General features: G+C 37.2%; 2 protein-coding genes across 11 annotated transcripts in view; one reads left to right on the top strand and one right to left on the bottom strand.

Moving 5' to 3' along the window:
- The window catches only part of arhgap24 (Rho GTPase activating protein 24), a 73,759-nt gene extending 55,972 nt beyond the window's left edge, over positions 1 to 17,787 (top strand). For all 4 annotated transcript variants that reach the window (XM_028463008.1, XM_028463009.1, XM_028463010.1 and 1 more), the window contains 7 exons: positions 3,062 to 3,184; positions 8,089 to 8,296; positions 9,455 to 9,587; positions 10,931 to 11,004; positions 11,818 to 11,939; positions 12,953 to 14,114; positions 16,184 to 17,787. In XM_028463008.1, the coding sequence (XP_028318809.1) occupies positions 3,062 to 3,184; positions 8,089 to 8,296; positions 9,455 to 9,587; positions 10,931 to 11,004; positions 11,818 to 11,939; positions 12,953 to 14,114; positions 16,184 to 16,448 (2,087 nt within the window). In that variant the 3' untranslated portion in view covers positions 16,449 to 17,787. The remainder of the gene's footprint in view (positions 1 to 3,061; positions 3,185 to 8,088; positions 8,297 to 9,454; positions 9,588 to 10,930; positions 11,005 to 11,817; positions 11,940 to 12,952; positions 14,115 to 16,183) is intronic.
- A 5,259-nt stretch (positions 17,788 to 23,046) lies between these two features.
- The window catches only part of mapk10 (mitogen-activated protein kinase 10), a 39,810-nt gene continuing 35,036 nt past the window's right edge, over positions 23,047 to 27,820 (bottom strand). For 4 of the 7 annotated variants that reach the window (XM_028462305.1, XM_028462306.1, XM_028462307.1 and 1 more), the window contains 3 exons: positions 26,639 to 26,702; positions 26,423 to 26,500; positions 23,047 to 24,648 (listed from right to left, as the gene is read on the bottom strand). In XM_028462305.1, the coding sequence (XP_028318106.1) occupies positions 24,506 to 24,648; positions 26,423 to 26,500; positions 26,639 to 26,702 (285 nt within the window). In that variant the 3' untranslated portion in view covers positions 23,047 to 24,505. Of the gene's footprint in view, positions 24,654 to 26,392; positions 26,501 to 26,638; positions 26,703 to 27,820 lie in introns of all 7 variants that reach the window. The other 3 variants (XM_028462308.1, XM_028462309.1, XM_028462310.1) reach the window with 3 other exon arrangements.

The following is a 27,820-nucleotide window of genomic DNA, read 5'->3' as shown; positions in this document are numbered from 1 at the left end:
TTAAATTATCCCCGGTGTTATTCATACGTAGCCTATGACGTTACCGGAAGTCATGTGACCATTCCGTGCAAGAAATTCAAATCCACCTCAGAAGGTTAGGGTTATTGTTAGTTAGTCCGTAACGTAGTTTAGGTTTAGGGTTATGGTTAGGGTTCGTTAGTCCGTAACGTAGTTTAGGATTAGGGTTAGGGTTTGTTAGTTTGTAACGTACTTTAGGGTTAGGGTTACGGTTAGGGTAAATTAGTTCGTAACGTAGTTTAGGATTACGGTTAGGGTTAGTTAGTCCGTAACGTAGTTTAGGATTAGGGTTAGGGTTTGTTAGTTTGTAACGCACTTTAGGGTTAGGGTTACGGTTAGGGTAAATTAGTTCGTAACGTAGTTTAGGATTACGGTTAGGGTTAGTTAGTCCGTAACTTAGTTTAGGAATCTACGTAGCAAACTAATGAGGGGGCACTAAGTATGAATATCACAACAATTCATAAATACGTAGCATGTCCATAACGTAGTTTTGGAATCTACGTATTAATAGCAAACAGAATTAGTGGCTAATGAGGGGCGCTAAGTATGAATATCACAATAATTCATAAATACGTAGCATGTCCGTAACGTAGTTTAGGAATCTACGTATTAATAGCAAACAGAAGTACAAGTACGTAGCGTCTTAATCACATGACCTATCACATCACCTGGCCAATGAGGGGCGCTACGTACGGATAGAATGTCAGTATATACTGCTACATTCGGACAGCCACTGCCTAAATTATTGTATTGTTAGCAATTGAACATTATATTTAAAATTGCATGTCACATCTTCTGGCTTTAAACTGATTAATACCAAAATATGAAATCGTTGTAATGTGTTGGATATTAAAGTTTGATCTTGTGATTGATTTCAATCGGGACATACAGTAAATCCAGGTTAATGTGTAAAGGCCAAAATGCTTTTTATCCAAATATATCTATATAAAAAAAAAACAAATTTAACCATAAAGTGAACTCTCATTTGTGGCTAACGGGATCTGTTGTTTAAAGTTGTTCAGTCTACAGAGCAAGATGCATTTACTTAGCTCTTATGTTTTCTATTATGCTTTTAAGGGATGAATTGCAGAGCTCTCACAAGAGCTGATTGGTTCTATTATAAAAACAAATGGGAGCCAGTAAATATACACATTATCGATCTTATTGTACTTCCTGTTCTGTTCTCTAGATTATTCAAATGAAAACACATTTCAGATCGTGAATATATTCCTGATATTTTCTCCATTGTGGTAAATGTTGGAAAAAAGATGTTCTCACATATTTTGATGCAGTGAAATCCACTATCTCTGTTATCAGAAGGAATCACAGGGATTACAAAAATATCTGATTAACAATTCAGTAGATGAAGGGAAAAGTGCAATAGATTTAGTAAAGCTTTATTATTGTTTTTTTTTTTTTTTTTTTCCATTTAATTAAAACCCAGAAAACGTATAAGAAAAACAAAATAATTTAACTTTAACCATCACTAATGTTCAATTCTGGCTTGAAAAATAAATGTTGGGTCTGTCTATCTCACTACATGTAAATAATAACTGCACCTTTTGACAATTTTTTTATATACGTATACTGTAAACTGGGTTACAGTGATGGTATGGAGTGTATTAATGTAAGTAATTTCACCTGGTTTGGACACAAACATTGTTTGAATTAGATCACTTTGTCCTTGTTATTGAATCCATTAACATCAGGCTTGGACTATGTCGTGGTCTGGCCTATATATATATAAATAGCATTTATATGCAACATGCAGGTCTCATCATGGTAACAATCAATACGGTGGGATCCTCGGTGGTGAAAAGCATGAATAATTCACAGTTCAGCATGGATCTCCTATTTGTTTTTTAATAGTTCATCTGGTCTGATTTCAAACCAGGTGCATCCGTTTTAAAAAGCGGTTTGTTTCTGCTAGATGAAATATGGCTCCAGAAATACAGTAGTTCTGTGTTTTTTTATAGACGCAATGTGCATATTTTCTTTTATCAGTCTCTATATCAGTGTGGGATCACATGACAGCTACTAAGTGCTTTTGAGCACTATCTACAGGCTGAATGACGATACAGAGCTGACCTTTAGTTTGACCTCTAAGGAAACAGATAAGACCGCGGTCAATGAGGTGTTGCTGTGATTCTACCTGTGTCCATGTTTTAGTTTTTTTCTAGTTGCACCCTCCACTTTTTTCTGTTTGATTTTTAACCATTGAAGTTAGCAGACGTTGTTTTATGTGGTAGTTAGGTCGGAAGTTAGGATTAACTATAGCGAACCCTCTAATCACCAGCTGTGTCAGTCTGTGTCCTTTTACAGAGCTTGGCTGTGTTCGAAAAGGCATACTGCGTACTATGCACTACAAACTAGGGATGTAACGATTCATCGTAAGGCAGTTCAAAATCGATTAATAGGTATCACGGTTGATATCGATTTTCTGAAAATTGAATCACCGGCCGGCCGATGTTATCGGCCAGTTTTTGCGTTTTTTATATGTATCGGCATTGGCCGATGCGAGCTGCTTCGTTTGCCGATCCACATTATTTACAGAGAGCAGAAATAGGTTTTACTTGTTCTAGTTCTGCATTGCCTGTTTTTTAATATTTGTTAAATATTTTTCAGTTTTTGTCATTCTACCTCACAATTGTTAATTTCAATGAATGTTTCTTTTTTAAAAATTGAGACTCGTACCATCTGATGTCATCATTGTGTAATTTTTATGATGTAAATTGAGGGAGAAAAAGTAGTATCGGCTCCAAATATCAGCTCAAGAAAATCGGCAGTTCGTATCGGTCATTGGCTAAGGCTGACGAAAAAAAAAATCGGCATCGGCCCTAAAAAATCCATGTTGGTCTATCCCTACTTTTTATTCTTTTTGTGTATTATTGTTGTCCTTTAGCATATTTTTTAATCAATTTATGTGTTTTTGGCAAAAAAGTTAATTCTTTAGAGTTGTGCTTAAAGCAAGTAATAATGCCGTCACATTCATTTAATAATATTAAGTCTTGACAGCATGAATTTCTCTGTTTTCTTTGAACAGGTGGGGAAAAAGAGCGAATGACAGCCAACCATGAGACCTACCTCCTTATGGCCAGCACCCAGAATGACATGGAGGATTGGGTGAAGACAATCCGGAGGGTCATTTGGGCACCTTTTGGTGGAGGTCAGTCTTGCTAAAAGTTGTCATTTGATTTGTTTGGCCACTCAATCTTTATAGCCCGTGACCCGCAAAATAAAGATGCCAGAGTCCAGGGACCCCCACTGTACCTGATGGTGGTTGAACACAGACATGAACATTGAAGAACAGTCATGTGGAGACTGGGCCATCGATAAGGGGGAATAAAGGGGAGAGCTTTTTGGGGCACATCCATAATGATGGTCCATTGTTAAATTAATGTGTGATAACCACATTTATTTATCCAATAAGTTTATTATTATTTGCGCCATTGTATATAGTCATCTTAAAGATGTAAATCCTTGTCTTAATCAGAAATAAAATGGGTTAAAAGTGACCAAATAGGTGGAGAAGCTGGTGAAACTACAGAAATTAGTTAAAAGTTGCAAATTAGAGTGGCCAAAAATAGACAAAAAAAAGTGGTTAAAAAGAGTGTCAATATAATGTAAAATATTGGAACAATTAGTTTATATTTCATGCAAGTATTGTGCATGAAATATGGTGAAAAGAGGTTAAAAGTGAGAGCAATGGGTCAACATATGCGACATTAGGAGGGAAAAGTGGTGGAAGTGCTGAAAATGTCTTGAAAGTAGAAAAAATGTGCAGAAAAGGTATTGAAATTTGATGGAGAAGTGGCAGAAATGGGAACAATGTGGCAAAAATGCATTAAAAGGAGCAAAAAGATGGCAAGAAAAAGTTATTAAAATATGACAAGTTTAGTGTTGTTGCAGAAAAAGGGTATAAATATGGGCTCGAATTGTTCAAAATATTCTTAGTTTCTTGAACGCATCTGGCGACCCCCTCCCAGTGTCTCGCGACTGCACTTTATCGGACTCTTAATTCATTAAACTTTACTTTAATGTCACAAAAATACTGGGATTTTGAATATTCGTGTAATTTTTGTTATTTTTGCCTGTTCAATGCCCTGCAAACTACAGAAGCTTTGGTGTTTTATCAAATGCTGATGTCATAACCTTGGCTCATCATTCACAGTAAGCTGTTCCTGGCTTTGATAGAATCAGTGTGTAATGAGTCTCCTGCTGTTGTGGCTCAATATTGACCAAACTGTGGCAGACATCGGCCTATATTTTGTCCGAGCTGTGTGCGAGTGCAGTGTTAGGAAGCGGACGAGCCGTCAGCATAACACCTAATGAATAGATGAAGCTGAGCTGGCCCCTCTGTTTGCAGTGCAGGGAGTTTGACGTCTGTTGCAGTTGACTGCTCTTCAAAAGGACGAACCATTTGACAAAGATGCCACAGGAAAGATGGCTCTCTCTGCCTTTCACACACATTTCCCAGTCCTACGAACCCCAGCTCTTATTGGCTGGTCAGTGATTTATTTCATGGATTTATTTCATGGTAATTACACAGTGCTTGTTTGTAGTTTGGGGAAGAGTGTGACAATTGTTGCTTGGAGATTACAGGGTTGTAGAGGTTAAAAGTGACCAGCTGTTTACAGCTGGACTATGGGGATATTAGGTCACTGGGTTCAGAGCCTCATGACACAGGTGAGTGTTTCCCTCCTGATAAGAATAATCAGGAAGTTGGATCACTCATCATCAGAAAAGTAGAACTAAACTACTGTGTTTGTCATCGGAGGGTCACCGGTTCGAATCCAACCTGGGTTGGCTGTGGGATGTTGAGCAAGTGCATTAGCCTTAACTGCTTGTGTTGTATGTTGCTTTGGTTAAAAGCATCTGCTAAATGAAATTGTAATTGTAAACTGTCTCTTGATGGTGAAAAGCAAGATATTCATGACAGCGTTTAAAATGTTATTTGTTGGAGGTTTGAATGTTCCCGCCTTAGAGGTGATGTAGGGAATTAGGCAGCCAGGACTGACTTTACATGACGATTATGATTCCTAACAATTAGGGCTGTAGTCAACCAAGACTATGGCACACGTAGCGATTAGTCGACCAAAAAATAAATAAAAAATGGAAAATGAATGATTAGGTGCAGAGGAGGACGAGGAGAAAAAGAAGTATTTATATCAGAGCTCGACCCGAAACCGACAATTAAAACCTATTTTTTCCTCATACAAATGACATATTTACATTTCTTTTCGTGGTAAACCTGCTTTTAATGTCAACATCAGATCAGCGCACAGGGAAACAAACGCTCATCAAACACAGGTGCGCCCCGCGGTGCCAGAGACAGCAGTGGATCTATTTACATAATATTTACATAATCCACGTATCAAATATAAGGATAATCCATGTTCTTGTGCAGAAAAAGGATTGATTCAATAGTGGATGCTTGTGCTTCAAGCCTGTCTTAATTTGTTCCCTCTCTGCTTCGATCAGAGCAGTCACTGACAGCACTCACTCACACAGCTGTTACATAGAATCATGTTTAGGCATTAAATCAATTACATTTGATATGCAATCCTTATCACCTATGTAAGTGCATTGCATTTTTTTTTTTATTTTTTTTTTATTTTTTTTTTTTTTTTACGTCGCCCACGACGGCATCGACCAAAGTTGGCAGCCCTACTAACAATGTTATCTTAACTGCCATTTACTGCCTTTGTTCTTGTGATGACATACAGAAAGTTAAAATGCAATCAATATTTCACCACACGATTATCTTATCGATCCAAAAAAATGTAGATATTGATTTTTTAATGAAAAAAAAACCCATTTAATTGCGCTAACACATGCATAGCACGTAAACGCCTGGTCACTCGGTGTCAGTGAACCACATCAGACCTTGTTAAACTACTTCACTCCTCAATGCATTTTAGCTTGGAAGTTGTTTGACATACTTATATTTAAGATTTTAAGAACTTACAGAATCAGAATCTGTTGTAGAAGCAAAAGTTGAACTTTTTTGGAAAATGTAATTTGACAGTTTGATAAATATAGCACTTGTTTTTTATGTTGGTCCTTAAATTACAGTTATTTACCATTTACTTGTTCTCGCAAGTTTAAAAATATAAACGTATCATATAGTATCGGGATATATCGTATAGTGACTTGCAAATCGTGAATCATGAGATTCATGGCAATGCTCACCCCTAGTTTGCAGCATGTTTTACTGCAAACAGAAAGTTCTTTTGTCTCTTTTCTCAGGGTTTAAGTGAGCAAAGAATTATGAAGACAATGATTGCAGCAGAAAGTATTGAAAGAGTGAAGTTCAAATGTTATTTACTTAGAGTAGCTTTTAAGCTCTATTATTATTATTATTATTATTATTATTATTATTATTATTATTATTATTATTATTGTTAAATTCAACAATCATAATAAGTGTTTAGATATTGTTTCATTATTTATTTATTTATATTTTTTTTTCGTTTTTCATTTTACATTTTTTATTCTAATTATGTAAAAATGTATAATATTTTCGGCCAAGATTTCTCAATATTAGCTTTTCTCAAATAATAATTTGTCTTTCGTAAAAAAAAATAATTCAGTATATCAGAATGTGTGTTTTTGTAAATACTCTATTTTAGGTCAACAGGTTAATATTGTAGTTTTAAATTGTAAATCTGTCAATAAAGTCATTTAAAAGATATTTCTTAATATCGCAATTACATTAAACTATTAAAAAAATATATTTTTATTTTTTTTTCCCTGATCCAAACTTGTAACATGAATTTGAATCCAATCTAAAATGAAACTTAATCAAAAATCTCTTGGTTTAGCAAATAACTATACAACTAATACCTTAATATGCTGGTGTCACTTACTCGGCTTTACATGTTTTTGGAAGGAGGAAGTGAGCGCAGCAAACATGCATAAAAAACACATGCACAGTGTACACACACTCCTCATAAGCTGCTTCACACACTCTATACATGTGACCATTTGATACATTCCCAGACTCATGACCAGAAACGTCTGGAGCGATGACCTTCTTTATTCTTGTTCTGACCAGCTTTCATTTACACACAGATGTCCAATATCTATGTTTTTGGGGAACGACTTCTTGTACTTTTTGAGGATTTGTTGTTTTTGTTGCATCTTGGTTTGGAAGCGTCTCTGGACGTCTGAGCAGCAGGATTTTTATGTGCCAAGCTGTTTTTCCTCCAATACGGGACATTTTTTTTCTGATTCACTTGCCGACAGACTGAAGTGTTTCTGTAGTCAAATAGTAGAATAATGCTTTGATGTTATAACAGACATTTCCTAGAAAATGCTAACATGTCGGCGCCTTAAAATATGCACCTCTGGTGTTTTATCTTACCACAAACTTATTAACAGTCATTTCCTCCGGACGCTAATGAGTTGTATTATTTTGAAAAGAGGTGAGTACAAGTGCAAGTACAACATGGAATTACTGTATTTAAGACATGTACCTGCTTCCTGTCAGTAACCATTTACAGTAACTGGGACCAAAATTCAGTCCTCGCATTTTCTGTCCATACCAGCCATGTAGTGATGCTAAACATGTGGCTCTTTATGTCTTCATTTTAATTATTATTCCCCCAGAAAACCTTAAAAGGAGGAAACTTATTAACAGCATTTTACCTATTTCCTTTGGCCATTTTGCAACTTCCTTTGTCCCATTTCTGCCCCTTTTCAAAACCTTTTTCAAATTTTAGCTACAGTTTCCTATTTTTTGTCTATTTTTGCAAGTTCTTTTTGACACTTATCAACTTTTGTCCTTTCTTGAATTTTTTGGCTCCTTTTCATCCCAATAAGCTATCTTTTGCCCAATAAATACCCTTTTTTTCCTACATTTTCCAACATTAAAATTAGACAGAGGGCCGCCCGTTGCCCAAGTCCGCCTTAGACTAAAACTTTGAGGGTGGTAAACCCATAACAGATTTTGTCAATAAATTGTCAATTTTCGCACATTTATAAATTGTTCTGATGTACGTGTTTTACAATGATTAGAAATGGCAAAATACGCTACAATTAATGTAATTTCTTTGTTCTCTGTGTCAGGGATATTTGGTCAGAAGTTGGAGGAGACCGTCCGCTATGAGCGCCGCTTTGGGAACAAGCTGGCCCCTATGCTGGTGGAGCAGTGTGTGGATTTTATCCGACAGTGGGGGCTTCGAGAAGAGGGTCTGTTCAGGATGCCTGGACAAGCCAACCTGGTCAAAGAGCTGCAGGACTCCTTTGACTGTGGAGAGAAGCCGTCTTTTGATGGGTGAGGAACAATCTAAGCGCTCTGATTGGTTGGATGGATGTGTGTTCTTGTATCTGATACAGGGTTGGGTTCAATTATATTTTTCAATTACAATTACGTCTTCAATTTTCCATGTTCAGTTTTAAATCAGTTATGGTTACAATAACCAACAGTTTTTCCCAATTACAAATACATTTTAATGATTATTGTTTCCCCTGAAAGTCAATTACAATTACGTTCTCAATTACTAAAGTTCAATTATACGTTTACTAACTTTTATTCATATAGCTTTTGATTTGATTTGATTTGATTTGATTTGATATGATTGTATGCAGTTTTTAATGTGTGTACGATATTGTTTTTGCATCTTTACATTTATATTTTAGTGCATTTATTATAATATCCTATGTAAAAGCCCAAACAGGGACAAGAGTTGGAGTTTAGTTATAAACTCTTTGTACAAAACATCAATTACATTCATACTATAGTTATTCTGTAAAATGTTATCATCCCTATTAAAATATATATATATATACCTGTGTATATATATATATACAGTATATAATATCCTAACTCTAACCCACTAACCCTTACCACTTGTATGAGTGTGAAAATTCACTGACAGGTAGTGGAAAAACTTAATATGAAACATATTTTAATAATTGTTAACTACAAACATGTAAGCCATAGACCTGTTTTGCGTTTGATTAAGTTGCTATTGACAGTTTTTAGTTAATTTCTGTGCTAATTACAATTACAAAATCAATTATCTTACCTCAATTACAATTCAATTATGATTACAACGACAACAGATTTTTGCAATTACTATTACAATTGTAATTACGCTATAATTGTAATTAATTGCCAATTACGCAATTACAATTATAATTGATCCCAACCCTGGTCTGAAACCGTACCATTGGAGTAAAATTGGTAACGGTAAGTGGATTTATTTGTTTTTACAGGCTTATGTTAATATAAAACCAGCTCAGCTTGCTTAACATATCCATCCGTTCATGTTTTATGTCATTTGCAGCCACTTAAAAGATCCTTCCGCTCCATCCATTTGTTATCGTACAGAGGGAGGGGGGACTTAATGTTGGTTTGTGTGGCCCTTCAAGCCATGAACAAATTATGACTTCACTCTTGCCTCATTTCCGTCTTTTCGCCCCGGTGAAGCAACACTGACGTGCACACCGTGGCGTCTCTGCTGAAGCTGTATCTCCGAGAGCTGCCCGAGCCCGTCATCCCCTTCCAGAAGTATGAGGAGTTTCTGAGCTGTGCCAAACTCCTCTGCAAAGATGATGAAACGGTGAGAAACCGCCAGGGATACGATAACTTTCTTCTTGTTTATGTCTACCAAGAAATTATTTGTCGCAAACTTAATCCATATCCATATTCTTGTGGCGTTAAAGCAGGTTTTTCACCCCCAAGGTTTCTATTCTCTGATATATTCCTTCATTTTACACTTCGAAAAACCAATATCAGGAGTTAGATGAATAGGTTCTCACATCTGTTGAATTCCATGTATATATCCTGATAAAAACCAAAGGTAAAGTTTGAATTGTGTTCACATGAATCTGCTGAAAAATTAAACTTTTAATTAGTTGGAGGTGCAGATCTTTAGTTTCTAATCATGCTAAGATATAGTTTTAGAACTATTGTGCAAATAAATTGTAATGTAAAGGCCTTTAATCATTCATCTACTATACCTACTTATCCCATAAAGGGTTGCTGATAAAAAGGGGATAATACACATATGTTCAACACATGGCCCGGGGGCCAAATCCCGCCTTTCAGAGCATCCAATTCGGCCCCCAGGAGAAAGCACAAAAGACAGAGGAAACACGAATCATTATTTTAATGAAACTCAACAATATTTGAAGGGGCTCACAGTTTTCCCGGTGCTCGCATCGCATGATTGTAGTCATTTTTTATGTATAAACTGTTGATAAAACTCATAATTCTCACAAAACCCTTCAATTTTCCTCAAAATTTTACATAATATTTCCCTTAATGAAATTGAAATTGGTCACAAAAAAGAGGAAATTTAAAGTAAAGATCCTGTTGGAACTGATATCTGTCACTTGTTGCTCAGATATTGTCGGTTCCGTACATATTTTATATTTTATGCATACGTAGAAGTGTAAACGATGGCACAATAATGTTGAAATTACATGTTTTCCCGCAAAAAAACCTGTGGCCCACTTGAGATCAAACTGCTCCAAATGAGTTTGACACACACACACACACACACACACACACATATATATATATATATATATATATATATATATATATATATATATATATATATTCTTGTCTAAACACAGACGGACTTACTGAGACACACACTTTCACTTCTGTAGATGGCTTAGAAGCCAGAGAATATGGTCTGAAGTTGGAATAAAAACAACATTTAGGACGTGTATAGACAGACATCCACATTTTATATGTTAGTTATAACCTATTGTGTCTGTTTAATTTTTACAACAGCATTTAATTTCTATTTCTGTGTGGTGGTGTTTTTATCTTTCACACACACACACACGGACACACACATAGGCACGTGTCTGTGTGTGTCTTTTTTACAAATATAATTTTTCATTGACTACTTGTGGTTACTGGTTACCAAAGCTCTCTCTGTTATTACAGGGGGCAAAGGAGCTGAAAGGACTTGTGGACTGTCTACCTCCAGTGAACTATAACCTCCTCAAATACATCTGCAGGTACAACACCATCTCACAGGGGGTCGTGAAACTGTCACGTTCATCTAAAACTCATGTATTTCATTTGGAAGTTATTTCACACTACCTAGAGGGATTTTAAAAAGGATGTTTTGTTTTTCTGGACGGCAGGGCTTACATGAGAGCGTTAATTCCCCTTCAATTCAGAATAGACGTCAAATCCTCCTTAAACCGACCTTTTAAACACTTAGTTCCAAATGAAAATGGTAATTCTGAATTAAACTTAAATCTGAATGAGGTGGCTGGATTATTCTGATTTTAATTCCGAATTAAATAATTCTTCAACCGACGCTTAATTCCGCTTTAAGTTAATTCCGGTCGTTCTGCGCATGCTCGTCCAGTCGCGATAACGCAAATAAAGCCAAATAAACCTCTTTTCCATTTGGACCTCAGTTCAGAATCACTATTTCCGAGTAAACACGAAGCAGAACAAGGAATAATTAATTTCGAATTCAAAAATCACCATGTAACCGTGGCCAAAATATGTCACAGTGCAAAGAAGGGATTTGATTTTCTTTTATTTATGAACCTTTAGAACAACTGAATAGAACATTAAATTTATAGCTGTGGTTAGTGTTATTGTTTGGGAAAATAACTTCCAATTTAAATTCGAAATTTGTTCCAAGCAGCATGAGAAAAATTAAACATGAAAACAACACATAATATTCATTTACATGACAGTTTCACACGCCCTCATGAGGCTGGGCTGCCAGGTACTGGCTATATTTCTAAAATTGGTGAAATTTGAATTTCTCCCATTGACTTAATTGTGTATATTTCCTTTTTTATTTCTAGATTTCTTGATGAAGTCCAGTCGTATTCAGGAGTAAACAAAATGAGTGTCCAAAACTTGGCCACGGTATTTGGACCCAACATTTTGAGGCCAAAAATTGAGGATCCAGTAGCGATTATGGAAGGTCAGTGTGGTGGGGGGCTGTCTGTGTTGTGTATGTTTTCTGAAAGCAAAATTATTTTTTTGTAGTAGTATGATAGCTGTTGGATTTGGTGATTTTGACATAAATAAAAGCTAAAGTAGCCACAAAGTGAGGAAAAAACAAAAACCCAATGGTTTAATTGAATCATAATCGAACCGAATCATGAGGTTCCTACTGTCTGTCAGGGTTGGGGTCAATTATAATTGTGATCGCGTCTTTGATAATCAATTACAATTATGGTGTAATTTTAATTGTAACTGTATGTTTTGAAATCTGTTCCTGTTGTAATCGTAATTGAATTGTTATTGAGCTCAGATACTTTGTATGACTTTGTAATTGTAATTGCCATGGAAATTGTCAAACACAATTTCACGCAAAACTGGGGAACCACGTTACAGTTCTGTGTACAGTTCTACACATGCAGTTAATTATTAAAATATATTTCATATCAAGCTTTCCCACATTTTACCATTTTAAAAAAATGAAATCTAGGGGTATACTGACACAAACAAGGCTCAGACGTCCACATTAAAAATATTAAAACCTATATTTTTATTGATTAGGAAGCCAAACAAGGTAAACAACAGATAGGAAAGAAATAAGATGATAGATATTAGTTTTTTGTGTATTTTACAGCTGATTTAGGACCTGTTATCATAAGAGATGCTAACAGAAAGCTAACACAAGAGGCAGCAGGTTAGCTTTTATTTGGTTATTTATTTCAGGCTGAGTAACTGTAATAATTCATTGTATTTAAACTTTAGTAATTGAGAACATAATTGTAATTGACTTTCTGAGGATAAAAAATAGGTGAAATTTCATTGTAATTAGAAAAAATGCTGGTCATTGTAATCATAATTGAACATGGGTAATTCAAAACGAAATTTTAACTGAAAAATGTAATTGACCCCAACCAATCCTGCTGTCTATGTAGTAAAAAATGAAAAGCTACCTATTGGTTAATGACAAATACTTGGTTCTGTTGTTGTTGTCAGGCACTGTTCTGGTCCAGCAGCTAATGGCTGTTCTGATTGGCCGTCATGACGTCCTTTTCCCCCGAGACGAAGACAGTCCCACGACGCTAGAGCTCGTCAACAACAACATTGAACTGCCAAGGCGACAAACCACCACCACCACTACCTCCCCTGCCTCCGCTGTTTCCCTGAACGCGGAGAACAACAACACGCATGTGGTGAGGCGCTGTGTTTGGGAAGCTCCCGTTTCTCCGTCTCACCCCCAACACTTGGATAACAGTGTTTCCCCGAGATCAGCCAGTCCTACAGCACGCAGTGGTGTCGTAGGACGCTTTGATGTCACTCGCAGTCCACCGATGACAGTGAAAAAAAACCCTGCCTTCAGTCGAGGCAGTGGCATCGTAACGAACGGCTCCTTCAGCTCCTCCCCCTCCTCTGATCAAAACCTCGAAAAGAGCCAAAGTCTACCGATTCGACGGACTGGAACGTTCAAAGGCTCAGGCACAAAAATGGGCACCAGTGGTGTAACCATTGGAGGAAGTGGGACTGGAGCTGTGCGTGTTGGAATTTCCAGTAACGATGTGATTTCAGGTGGGCCGAATTGTCGTAACGGTCTCTGGGTCCCCAATGGCTGCGTCACGTTACGTGAGAGCCACAAAACGCGTGATTGCATCAACGGGGACCAGACTGCCAATCAGAATCGCCTCTCCACGTACGATAACGTCCATTTAAACCATCACAACCTGCACCAACAGAACCAGGTGACTAACGCTTGTCTGAACACCAGCTGTGAGGACAAGCAGAGCGTGGACAGCGCTACCTGGTCCACGTCCTCGTGTGAAATCTCCCTTCCCGACAACTCCACTTCCTGTCGCTCCTCCACCACCACCTGCCCCGAGCAGGACTTCTTCGGGGGCCACTTTGAAGATTTGGACGGACCAGTGCGGGACAATGAGCCGGCCCCGTCAGGAGGATGTGGATTGGGAGAGGAAAAGCAGAACAACAGGGAAGGAAGTGGTGACGGAGGCGAGAGGAGCAGTCGGGTCACCAGCAGCAGTGATAACAGTGATGGTTTCACTGGTGCAAACGGACCCAGCAATCACAGCGCACTGCACAGTTTAGTTGCCAGTCTCAAACAGGAGATGAACAAGCAGAAGTCTGAGTATGAGGCCAGAATAAAAAGGTAACTTTACATGTGCTGTTTTTTTAATAGCAGTTTACTGACAGCAGGGCCGTGCAGAGATCTTTGGAGGGGCAGGTGCTCAAAGTTAAAGGGGGCACATGGAGCACAAATTTGAAACACCATACAGAAACATACTTAGTTTAGCCTATATCCACAAAGCCATAATTCAAGCTGTACGTTAATTTAGGACATATGAAGTAGATAATGTATTAAGTTGAATTTAGATGACTATTAGACACTGTACTGTTTAACTGTGGCTACTCTTCCTGGAATCCTTTCTTTTCAGTTTTATTCAAATTGGAGGACAAACATTAATCAATTCTGACACCTCTTTATTTTAATTTCACAGCTTTATTTTTGTTTTCTAACCTTAGTAAAAGTTCATGAGACCAGCAGTGGTCGTCTCCTGGGTGTTGTACAAAACCAGGATAGGTGATAAAGCCTGGAAAAATCAGCTATCTTTGGTAAACTTATCCCCAAGTCAGCTGAACGAAAGTTTATCCAAGACCAGTAACCATGGTGATTTAGCCTCTACAGTTAACCTGCTGCAGAGCAGGTTAATAACCAGGATAAAGTTGTTGTGGCTCTGCCGTCAGTGCTGTGAGAAATGAGTGTTTCACTGAATGTCCATGGTTTTTATACGGGTTTCTTCACCCAAATATTACAAATAGTCATTGAATTTGTTCGTTGACTTTTTGGTTTTAAAATTTTTTATGATCATAGTTTATATATAAAGACAAAAATAACATAGATTTGAGCAATGAAAGTGAGAAGGCAGACAGGGAATTTTTAGGAATATTTTCCTTATTAATAAAACACCAACACTGAAAAGTTAGAGAAGATACATAGTAAAGTGACTTTAATCATTATGACTGCAATGGAACTAATAGAAGATTTTTTTTTTCAAGTGTGTCCTAAAAGTAAGAAAATGGATACTGTACTGTTGGATCTGAAGGGTTTCACATTATTCTGACTTACTTTTTAAAAGTTTATCATAGAATAGAATAGAATAGACCTTTATTGATCTCCCAGAGGGAAAATTGTTTCGTAAATTAACCAGGATTAGAACTCAGGTCCCCCGCATGGGAGGCAAGAAATCTACCATTTTATTCAATATAGCGGCGACCAGACTTTGTCTAACCATGCATTCTCCTTTATCCTGGATGTATTTATCTGACATTTTTGCAACACCCCCCCCAGCAGTTTAACAATGAGCAGCAGTGCATGTCTATGGTCTGGGCACGTCAGGGCAGTGAAGGCAGAGTGAGGGCACGTTGTGGATCATGTGCCCGACCAAGGTAGATCTAAATTATTATTATTTTGTTTTATTTATTATCATTTTGGTCCACCCAGATGGAATTTCTCACACACACACAGACACTTCCACAAAAAAAGGGCACTTTGGGCATCAAGGGACAACGGACCAGGCGCTGTGCACCCTCTGCCCCCCTCCCTGCACGTGCCTGACTGACAGTATGCTGTGTGATTGTTTTATAGCTCCATTGGACAATGCTTTGGTTTGTTACTGTTCATACTTTTATTATCCTGGAAAATTTCAATTCTTTACATAAAAGTGTTTTGAGAGCTTTCTTTGTTGATTTAGTGCACTGGTTTCCAACCTGTTTTGGACCCCAAAGACATTTTTTTGTCCCTAGAATTATTTTTTTTATCATGTTTTTTTTTGTACTGCATTTTAGTTGAATTAGATTTAGTGAGAGTATAGAAATACAGTTGTTTAAGATTATGTGTGGTTTAAAAAAAAGAAAGAATAATAATTAAAAAAAATTCAAAACATTTCAGGCGTCCCCTTTTGAACTCCAGGCAACCCCCACGTGGGTTCCCAGCCCCAAGGTTAAAAACACTGATTTATTCCTCCTGACAAGACTTATTTCTATAGTTTTCATCTTACGCCTGGTGTAGGAACAAGACTGACACTTTATTTGTAAATTTTCCAATGTCTTTCTCTCAAGTGCCCCCTGTAGTGCCATTGCGTACCCCCATTTGAGAAACACTCTTCTACTGTATGCTCTTTTCCTAATGATCTGTCAAAATGTGTTCACGTCCTGTAGCCTGGAGCAGCGTAACCTGGAGTTAGAAACAGAAATGGTGAACCTGCACGAGGAGCTGGACCAGGAGAGGAAGAAGTACACCATGGTGGAGATTAAGCTGCGTAACGCCGAGCGTGCAAAGGATGACGCGGAGCGACGGAACCAGATGCTTCAGAAGGAGATGGAGCAGTTTTTCTCCACGTTCAGTGACCTCACGGGAACCGCTAACAACGCAGCCACTGACCCGCGCCGGCCAGACCGCAACAATACCATCTGGATACAGTGAGGGAAGGAGACTGGACTGAGTTGTCGATATTAGCTGACTTTATATGTGTACGCATCACCTGGAGTGATGCTGAATGTAATGTGTATATGATCGCGTTTAAACATCTCGTGGACACTCTACAATCTGAACTATTTTGTGCTCACACACCTGAAATGGAGGTAAAAAGACAGAACTTTATCTGCAGTGGCATAATGGTACTACACTTTTTGACATGATTGGACCTAAAAACGGAGACGCAACCATGCCAATCATTATTCTTCATCATCCAACAGAAGAAGCAATGTGTTTAATGTGACTCTGACATGTTTGTACATAAAGGAGACCATGCAGTAGAAGAAAGTCTGTAAAAATAAATGCAAATATTTAAATGCTTATCAAATATTTAAGCAACAGCATTAATGTGTGATTTTTTTTTTTTTTCCCCCTTGCACACACTTTACATCTCTGTCCAGTCTCTGCGAGTCGGTACTGAATGTTCAGTCAGTCTATGTGTATAAACTGTATATGTGCCTGTGCTTCTGTGCTGTAACATTTACTCATGACCAAAAAGAGCCTGTACTGTACATATTTTAATCCAAACCCGTAGGTACTACTCGTTTGTCTGCACTGTTGTGTGACTGGTATTCAAATGGTTGGGGTATGAAATAGGACAGCATGGGTTGAAGAAAATTAGGGGAAAAAAAATAAATGAATAGAGGCCGAATTCATGGTTTTAAGCCTACAAAATATTGTATACTCAAAATCAGGACATTTTCTTAAGGGGAACCCATAATGTCCATAGTTTTGTGGGCTTTAGCAATGAAAAAAAGAGGATTGCATTACCAAACTGTTCCACTATAACACCTCATCTGCACAACTGGGCAGTAAGTTGGGAATGAATAAAGTCTAAAGGGTTTTTGTCCAATAGCAGAATGTCCTTAAACTGACTATATGTTAAAAGTGTATTTATGTTGCCTTGATCTAAAAAAAAAGCTACACAAGATGTGGGTTTGCTTTTTTTGTGCTAAAAATTGGGACACTTAGAAGGTGAATGATCAGTCGACATCCCCAAGCTATTTTCGGCCATTGCGAGACATCTGGAATGTGGTCGTGGAGAAAAGAAAACGTGCCTGAATAACAGAGGGAGGGTGAACCAGCACTTCTCACACAAATTTGGAAAAATCAAAGGTTTAAGCCAGGATGATAGCTTCACCTTGTTCTGTGAATTATCGACCATGCGGTGACTAAAAAGAGCAAAACGGAAAGGATCAGCAAAGTGGAAAATGTTCATGGCATCAATACTTGATATACAAAATCTATTAAGAAAAAAATCTTATGAATAAAGATACTTTTTGATGTATGTGTCTTGGTTATTGTTTTCCATGTACTTTGTTATTATTATAGAATAGATTTTTTTTTTTTTTTAGTTCCAGCATGTGTATTTTGTCTTCTTCTTTGGATAGTATGTTAAGGTTTCATTTATTCAGACAACTTTTTTTCAAGAAACTTACTTTGATCTCTTGAAATGTTTAGATTTTTGCTTTGCTTTGATGATCCTTATATGGTCACATCAAAGCCACCTTTTTCTCAGGACGCGTTTCTTTAGGCGTTTTTGGAAGTTAAACAGTTAATGATTAATTGGCTAATTTAAATAGAAATTTAACGTTTCAAACCTATGGGAAAAATGCACCCCCCATGCTGGTAATCATTATGATAAAGTTTATTTTATTACTAATACTGACTCCGAGGGGCTATACTGATACCAGGGATGGGTGATCCTGAATTTAAGGGGTCATAAAGAGGATTATACTGACTCTGAGGGGTTCAACTTAACACCCGCAAAATGGAGTCCGCAAGGAGTTTGCCGGGCCAATTAAATGCAAAGCTCAGTTTTTACTACCGCGCTGACTTCTCCGCTTAGTTGGTGTCACACAAGACACTGCTCGACATTGTCTCGACCCGCATTAAATGTAACAACGACCTGTATTTCATCCTCCTGGTAAAACAGAGCAGAAGAGATGAACACGAGCTTAGAGGAGAGACTGGCAGACGAGCTAAGACAGTAGCAACACCTTTAAAACATGTTCCAGGAGTACAAGGACTAGACAATCATCATGGGACATGTAGGATTTTAATGGAAACTACAACATGGTGGTGCTCCCAAGTATGTCAGCTCTGAGGAAAACGGACAGACCGTTGTACGGGGTCTGCCCGAGTATGTTTGAGCCTTTATTCTTACTCACTCTCAAGGATGTCTGAGAATCTGGTTCTGTAAATGCACAGTATGGACACTGAAGGCTTTTGAGAACTTTTAGCTTCAACTGTTTTTATTTATTTACTTTTTTGTAAGACGTGATGGCTTTAAACAATCTGTGTTAATCAACCTTTATGATGAGTGAAACATAAAATACAGAACAAGACAAGACAAAATATCAGTGATGCAACGAAATTCCGGCCACCAAAAATTTTTGGCCGAAAGTGCATTTTCAGTTTTCGGCCAAAATCCTTTTCTCACCGAAAAAAGACAACCGAAACATAATTTTATGATGACGCGCACGCGTTTATTTCAAAATCACATGGGCCAACTTTGTCAGGTTATGTTTAACACTTGTGGTCCTTTTCTTGTTCTGAGTCTTTGTTGGTTCTATTTAACTCTTGTCTTTGTGTCTCCACCTCCCAGTGATGTCATTGTGTTTGGGTTGTGAGTGATTAGCTCCCTCACGCTTTGCACCCAGGTGTGGCTCATTCCCAATCAGGCCTCCCTCACTATTTAGCCACGTGTTTGGACACAGAATGATTGCTGGTTCATTGGCAATGTCGATGTCATCCTTGTGTGCTTCTGCGTTTTTGTATCGTCATGCCTTTGTGGGTTTTTTTTGTTTTTTAACAGTTGGGATTGGTTCTAAGCATGATCTGTCAGTTCTGCGTGTGGGTTCTCCTCTTCCACAACTCAGAAATGTGACAAACTTGTCCGTGGACTCATGGAGCGTCTGTATTTCATTACATCTGAGCACTAAAGCATCTTCTGAGCAGACTTGATGGAGCACCTAAGTGTGTTTTATATGTTTTTTTTTTTTTAAGTGTTTTCTGTGTTTTTACGGTTGCCGTAAGGACAACCCCCGGTGCTATTGGTACGGTTACCGACGAACAAGTACGTAGCATCTTAGGGTTAGGGTATAACCCAATATCGCAACAATTTTTAGGGTTAGGTTTAGTCTTAGTCACTTAACCTAAACTGGCCAATGACTGACTTATCACGTGACCTAAACTGGCCAATTAGGGGTGTTGGTATATTGATACAGCAACCGTACAGATTTCTGTGTCACGTCGACACTGTAGTCACATCACGTGTAGCCCTCCTCCGTCATCATGGGCCACTCAGCAGTAGAATCTGGTTTCAGGGTCTGTCAGCGCACGTTTCACACAGATCCTCTTTACTACATCGCAAAGGTACTTAGTCCGCGTAATAAAGATCATGACTTGGATGGGAATAAACCAGCGTGCACAAGAAATGATGCACATTGAGCGTGTCTTGGACTTGACTTAAATGTGAGAACATATTTCATTTGACTCTCTTTCAGCAGCTCAGTCAGTTATTGGCCTGTACAATATTATTTAATGTATGAGTGGGGACAAGTTAGACATTTTTTTAATTTATTTGATATTTATTATTTTTGCCTTTTCTGCACATGCTGTCGAAAGTCAACGCCACATGAAGTGCAATCTTTTTTCGACAGCGATATAAAAAGAGGGCAGTGTTACACCTAGGTGAGGGGGGAAGGGAACAGGGAAGAGGGAGTTAGGGTAAGAAAATGGAAGGGGTGGGGAAAACTGTGAAATGTGATATAGTTGTGCATATTGTTTATTTTTTTATTTTATATTGTGAACTGTCAGTGGTAAATAAATATTTTTGTGTTTGGAATGTATTTATTCTTTGAAGCATTTATACAAATGCAATGTTTTGATGATGTCCTTGATGATATATGTCCAACAATTTGCATAAAAATGTATTTCGGTTTTTCGGCCTTGGTTTTTTCATTTTCAGTTTGGTCCAAAAATGTTAATTTCAGTGCAAAATATCCACCTGTGTTTGCCAGGGTGTTCCACTACTGCCTCTCAGGGTGAAAGCCGTACTGCAACCAAACCAATAATGGAAAACATGATACAGTATATTAAATGTATGTATGAGAAATGTGGAAGCAGAGTGAAAAAAAGAAAATCCACATTATTCCAAGATTTAGGATTTTGTTTATTTTCAATCACATACATGTACAGTACTATTTTTTTTTTTTTTTTTTTACATACAGTTCCTTTAAAATGTGTTTACGGTAACAGCTCTCAGTATTTTTCTTCTTCTTCTTTTTCTGAAGCATTTTATTTGAAACGCTATGGCCTGAAGCTTTGAGATCTGCGTGAGACAGGTACAATTTATTTTTCTCATTTTAAATTTATTTCATTTTTTTTTTTTTTTTTTTTTACCTGACATTGTCTAAAAGAATGAGTCATTTAAAACAGCACGCAGTAGAAGGAAACGAGAGAGAATCGTAAAAGAACTGAAGAACATCATCATCATCATCATCATCATCATCACCTGATTCAGATGAGCTTTACAGGGGTTTCATCTTCATAAAGCTTCAGCTCACATTTAAGATTCCGGTATATTTTTGCATCACCTGACCTTTTGCAGCAGCTTGCCTCCCTGTATGAGTGCAATAACTGGTTTATTGCATTATTGGATTTTTAATATTTACATTACAGCTTGAAAAAAAAAAAAAAAAAAAAAAAAAAGTGAGAATTAACATGTTGGGATTTCATGACATGATGTAGTTCTTTATGATACATTTTTCTCAGTCAGTCATATTCACTTTAAATGGTAAATTAAGATCGTTTTTCCATTGTGTTATCACTTTGATTTGACGGATGATACATTTCTTTAAAAAGTGATAAATATTACTCAACATAAAACACGCACACACACTACTTACAAACACGCAACGGTGCTTACCGCCTAACATTCTTAAGAGCCATGAACTGTACAACATTTAGTCCTGACAGCAGATGACATCCTCCAGTCTTACAGTTTGTGTTGAATGCTGGTTTATTTCAAAATCACACACGCGCACACACGCACACACACACATGAGCAGAGTGGAAACAGTTCAATTCTACATTCAGTGCTGACAACCCAGCGGTCCAGAATTACATGAATTATCTGGATAGTCTCATACAAACGACCCACATTCAGAAAAAGAGGAAAAAAATGACATTTTTAAGTGGCATTATTTGTATTCAGTGACCATAACATGTACATACATCAAAATGTAATCGGATAGATTGAAATCACCTGTAGAAAACTGTATTTGTGTGTGTGTAGGAACAACCTTTGATTTAAACCCCTTATGTGAGAAAGTTGACAAAGCTTTTTTTAAAGTTGCACCCTGTTTTTAGAAGATTGCACTGGCCAGACCCTGAACAGAAAGCCAAGCCCGTCATAGGATTCTGGAGACGCCACCCACAGTTCCACTCATTCTTTGGGAAGGCAATATTTCCTGCACCCATGGGTCAGAAGGAGTGTTAACAAAGAAGCTGGTGAAAGTATATGTTTCTACTTTTGTGAGGCAGCAGAAGGGTTAGGAAAAAATGACATTAACAGGAGGATTCAAAATGATATATAATGAGTAACACCACCATCAGCTAAATGTGATGGTACTGTAGTTACTTAGTCCAGGGGTGTGCACTTCATCTTAGTTCAAGGGCCACATACAACCCAGTTTGATCACAAATGGGCCAGAGCAAAAATTAAAAATAAAAAATCCATGTTTTTCTGAAGGTAAAATAGCACAAACTCCTTATTTTGCACATTAACATCTAAGAAATATTGCGGGGCACTTACACTATCCTGAATGATAAGCAATTGGTCAAAATTAACAGTTTTTTTTTTTTTTTTTTTTTTTTTTTTTTTTTTTAGAATTTGCAAAAAAAATTTCAAAATTAGAAACAAACTTTTTCATAATTTGCAACCAATTTTCTCAGATTTCGCCATTAACTTTCTCAGAATTGACAACAAATTTTCCCAGAATTTGTAACAATTTTTTTTCAGAATTTGCAACAAATTTTCTCTGAATTTGCAACAGATTTTGTCAAAATTTGCAATTCAATTTGCCAGAATTCTGTTTTTTTTTTTTTTTTTTTTAAATAAATAATACTGTAAATAATGTTGTAGCTACTGTAAGCCCCATCGTATTTGCTGGAGTTTTTATTGAATATAGGAATTTTGAGGGAGTGAAATATCTGCAACTTCCTGTATATGATGATTTTTCAAAAAGTCATGTTTTTGCTGTAATTTTTCCTTTGACCAAAATCTTCCTGCGGGTCAGACCTTGAGTTTGACACATGTGACTTAGACCAGTGATTCTCAACTGGTGGGTCGGGACCCAAAAGTGGGTCGCGGACCTGTACAGGGTGGGTCGGAAACAGCTGGTCAAAAATAAATAAATACTTATTGTCTCTCATAATGGACTTTGTCTTTTATTTTGAAAGACACTTTTCTTTTGACAGGCACATGTTGCACAGAAAAAATAAATGGATTTATGTTTTTTAAAAAAAAACTTTATATATAAGCTATTTTTTAAATACTAACTTTGGTTGGTTGAATTCTAAAAAGAGAAAAAAAAGGTGGGTCAAAATGTAATGACTGTGGCAAAATGTGGGTCCCAGGGTGAGACCAGTTGAGAACCCGTGACTTAGACTACCTACAGTATATGTTACAGTATGTGGGATGATAGAAGTTGGCAGGCAGGGTTTTGTGCGTGATTCTGTATCTTTGTGTCGTATAAAGTCAGTATTTTTCCAATTAGCCAAAGAAATTGTAGTTAAATATTGACCTATTAGTGCATTGTAAGCGCACAACTGATTTCAATGCAAAGAATGCATGTAGCTGCATGCACTTTGCACGTATTGCATCCATGAAAGATGTTTTTCACTTCTCCATTTCTGCCCAAAACTTGGCACCACAGAGTTTGGAAACTTTTAAGGCAAAGCAAGAAAAAAATAAAGGATTGAACCACAAAGTATTTCTGGAACCTGCGCTGCTACTTTCCAAAAGGCACTTGCCATATTAAAATTTTTTAAAAATCCTCCTGCTGGGAGTAATTGAATGCAGATTTTTCTTTGTGTGTGTTTAGGGAAATGAAGCAGGTAAGAAGAGGGGAAAAAAAACTGCTAACACTCCTCTGCTGCCTTTAAAATCCCATTTCCATCCCTTGTTCCACTCTGAAATAGTTTCAGGAGGTGCGTTTTGAGAATTGTTTAAACCAAGGTTCCTTTACAGACTTATTATTAGCATACAGTGAGATTAGAGCGATGTTTTAAATCGAGTCATGCAGGACTACAGCGTTAGGCAGGGGCAACTGAGGTGGAAAGCAGTGCTGTGGCAAGGTGCGCTGGTGATAAAGAAACAACAACAACAACAAAAAAGGAAACAAAGTCTTCCAGTGTACTGGCCGTCAGTCCCATCCTATATCCTCCCCTTCAGCTGTACAGAATTACAATATTTACAGAAGGGAGCAGCATCCCTGTAAAATGAATATCACATACAAACACAAAAAATTCAGGCAACTTTACATTTTGGGTTCAGGTGTGTGTAGGCAGGTGAAAGGCTTTGAACACAGCAGGGTGCAAAGAAGAATACGTGATGAGTAAAAAAGGGGCGGCCCACCTTGCCACATACGTATAGTTTAAATGCTTTTGTAAGTAATGGGTAGACCAGCCGCCAGCCATTATGCACTTTTATTTAGAGGAGATGCAAGTCTAAGATCGTTTGGTTTGGATGCCATATATGCGATATATCATAGGCTATTATAAGCAAAGCAACTAGAGGATCATTGACATATATCTCTCAGTTTAAATACCACAGCGACAATGCACAGGCTTTAAATTTCACTTTCTGTATTTTTAAGTTCTCGATATATTCATTCTTTCCTATTTTTTATTTTTTTTTAAATAGTTTTTTACTGCGTCATTTCTGGGTGGGTTCTTCACCGTCTGAAGAACATGGGGTTGCGCAGGCAGGCGGCTAGTCACCTGCAACACCCCAGTGGTCCCGCGGAGGTCTCCAGGCTGCTGTCGGTGTCCGAGGCCAGGGTCTGGTCAGTGGACATGGAGGAGATGTCGTTGATGGAGGAGGAGGGAGGGAGGCTCTCGCTGCTGTTCACGGCTGCACCTGTGCTAAGGGAATCAACAGCAGCGGGGGGTTACAACGTAAAAGACCACCAGGGAAAAACAATGTGCAAAAATACAGCGCGATCAAAAGACGATATTAAGTGTGTACAAAGCAGCACATTTACAGTAGATCAGATTAGATAGATACATCCAAACACAACAGATGAAAACAACAACAAATGTGTCTGAAATGAGGATTAAGGGTCAGGTTTGTTGGGTTGAACAAAAAGGGTCAATTACATTTTTCTGCTGCAATTACGTTTTCAATTACCCATGTTCAACTATAAATCAATTACGATAACAGTGACCAGCATTTTTTCTTTATCATCAGAAAGTCAATTACAATTACGTTCTCAATTACTAAAGTTCACTTCCAATTAATCACAATTACTGAGCCTGAAATAAATAACCTAATAAAAGTTAACCTTCCGCTTGTGTTAGCTTTCTGTTAGCATCTCTTATGCTAACATGTCCTAAATCCGCTGTAGAATATACTAAAAACTAATATTTATCATCTAATTTCTTTCATATCTATTGGTTAGCTTGTTAGGCTTCCTAATCAATGAAAATATAGGTTTTAATATTTTTGGTGCGGGGCGTCTGAGCCTTTTTTGTGTCAGCGTACCCCTCAATTTCATTTTTTTTAAGTCCTAAATTGGAGACAGTCTGATCAGGAACTGTAAAGATCCATAAGGAGTATAGCAGTCAGTAAGTGTCTTTGGATTATGGTAAAGAATATTGAAAAAAAAAAAAAAAGTTGGGATTTTAAAGGCATAACCCAATGCTGCCCCCACGTGGCAGGTCAGGAGAATAACCAGTGCTATCAATGTAAATCACAAACATCCTTTGGTTAACTCAGGGGTCTATAACCTCATCTCACCTGGATTAAAGTCCTCCTGGAGTCGAGAAAATACCTTCTCAATGAAGACAATACAGTGTATTAAATTCTCTACAGTTAAGAATATATAAAATAATGTTTGATTTAATTTGATTTATATTGATCATGTAAATGGCAAATCAAAAAAAATGACATCAGGAAATAAAACAGTATCTTGCGTCTTCAAATTCTTACGCATCTCAGTTTACATGAACACAATGTGATGTAAAGAAGTATATTTTTTTAGTTAATGTATTTGAAAGACTATAAAGTAACTTGAATTTGATAACACATGCTAAATGCTAATGTCTTGCCACACATGAAACATGCATATTTAACCTGCACATTGGTGGTTAAATGAATCTATTCCCACACAATTCAAATCTCTATTTTCTTCCAGGATAGTGTTTTTGTTCTTACCAGAGATTTAAAACCTAAAGTTTGGGTAGGTTAACAAATAGTTATATCTTAATTTCATTTGTCATTAATCATTAATAGCATCTGTAAAAAAAAAAAAAAAAAAAAAAAAAAATATTTAAATAGTATTTTTTTTAAAGCTATAGGGAGCCATTGCATGAGAGTCAAAGAGCCACATGAGGCTCCAGAGCCGCAGGTTGCAGACCCCCTGGGTTAACCCAAAGAACCTGAACCTTAAGTCATGATACGTTACATGTAAGCACACACATTGTCACAAAATACACACACACAGCATTTCTGTATATCGTCAAAGACCTTTTGTTTTTTTTCCACATTATTATGTAGAAATACAAAATGACAGCACTGGACTAAACATTTAACAAAGACACGTGGTCAACAACACAATGGGTTTCTCTATCAACAAAGGAGGAACTCCAGTAAATTCACTTACAGAGCGATTAGGGTTATGCACTGAGAGTACCTGAAGGTGAAGGCTGTCCCTTCACTACGCCATTCTTCGTTCTCTCCTCAAAGTTCATCACCTCTTTATAGATGAGTTCTGCCACAACACAGTGGAGAAAGAGAAGTCGGCAACATCCACGTAAACATTCGACACAAACTGGACTTGACTCCATTTGGACTTAAAGTGAAGATGTTGCTAATGCTTCCACTGCTGCATTGAATGTGCTGCTCTCACCTTTCCATTCATCAATGGAGTGTTCCCTCTCATCCAGCTGCTTGTCGTAGATCTGGGGTGGAGGCTAAAGAAAAGAGAGACAAAGCTTTAGATTCATCCAACAGTTCACACAATAGTGCAATGTCCTTCAAAAATGTACAAAATTCAAGTTTTTTATATATTTTTTAACAGTCTGCATGATCACAAACAACATTTCCATCATATGTTAAGGCAGTGGTTCTCAACCTTTTCAAAATAAAAGTGCCAGAGACCCCACTGACTGCACCTAAAGATGGTTGAACACAGACGTGGATATTCAAGAACAGTCATGTGGAGACAGGGCCATCTATAAGGGGGCGGATCCATAAAGTCAGCAAAATGATGGTCCATTGTTCTATGAATCTGTGATAAACACATGTATTTATTTATCTGAATATTATCCACTGTTATCCAGGAACTTTATTATTATTTGCACCATAGTATATAATCATCTTAAAGATGTAAATCCTTGTTTTAATCAGAAATAAAAGTGATGAAAAATTATGGAAATGTTGGTGAAATTGGATTTTAAAAACCACAAGAATTGGTTAAATGTTGCAATTTAGAGTGGTCAAAAACTGCAAGAAAAAGTGGTAAAAAAAAGAAAAAAGGGTTTAAATTGGTTTAAAAGTGGCAGAAAAAAGTAAGAAAAATTAGTTTCAACTGGCAGATAATGGGCATGACAAATCGTTCATGTGGTTAAATTGGCAAAAATGAGCATAAAATATGGTAAAAAGAGGTTAAAAGTGACAATATATGCGACATTAGGTGGGAAAAATGGTGGTAAGGGTTTAAAAGTGGAAAAAATGTGCACAAAAGGCATTGAAATTTGATGGAGAAGTGACAAAAATGGGAGTAAATGTAGCAAAAATGCATTAAAATGAGCAAAAATATGACAAAAAAAAAATGAAAATAGGTTCAAATATGGCAAGTTTGGTGTAGTTGCAGGAAAAGGGTAAAAATTAGCAAAAATTGGCTCAAAATGTTCAAAAATATTCTTCGTTTCTTAAAGGCATCTGGTAAACCCCAAGGTTGAGAACCCCTCTGTTAAAGCAAATGGTAAAAAGAAAATATGTAAGAAGATGGAAAAATAAAAACATGGAAAATAAAGGAAACTATTTCACCTGCTGGCAAAAAAAATATTTAACATTTTTACAAATAAAG

The sequence above is a fragment of the Gouania willdenowi genome, chromosome 12 (assembly GCF_900634775.1).
Source record: "Gouania willdenowi chromosome 12, fGouWil2.1, whole genome shotgun sequence".
Taxonomy (NCBI): Eukaryota; Metazoa; Chordata; class Actinopteri; order Blenniiformes; family Gobiesocidae; genus Gouania; species Gouania willdenowi.
This window is presented reverse-complemented; position numbering and strand designations above follow the sequence as displayed.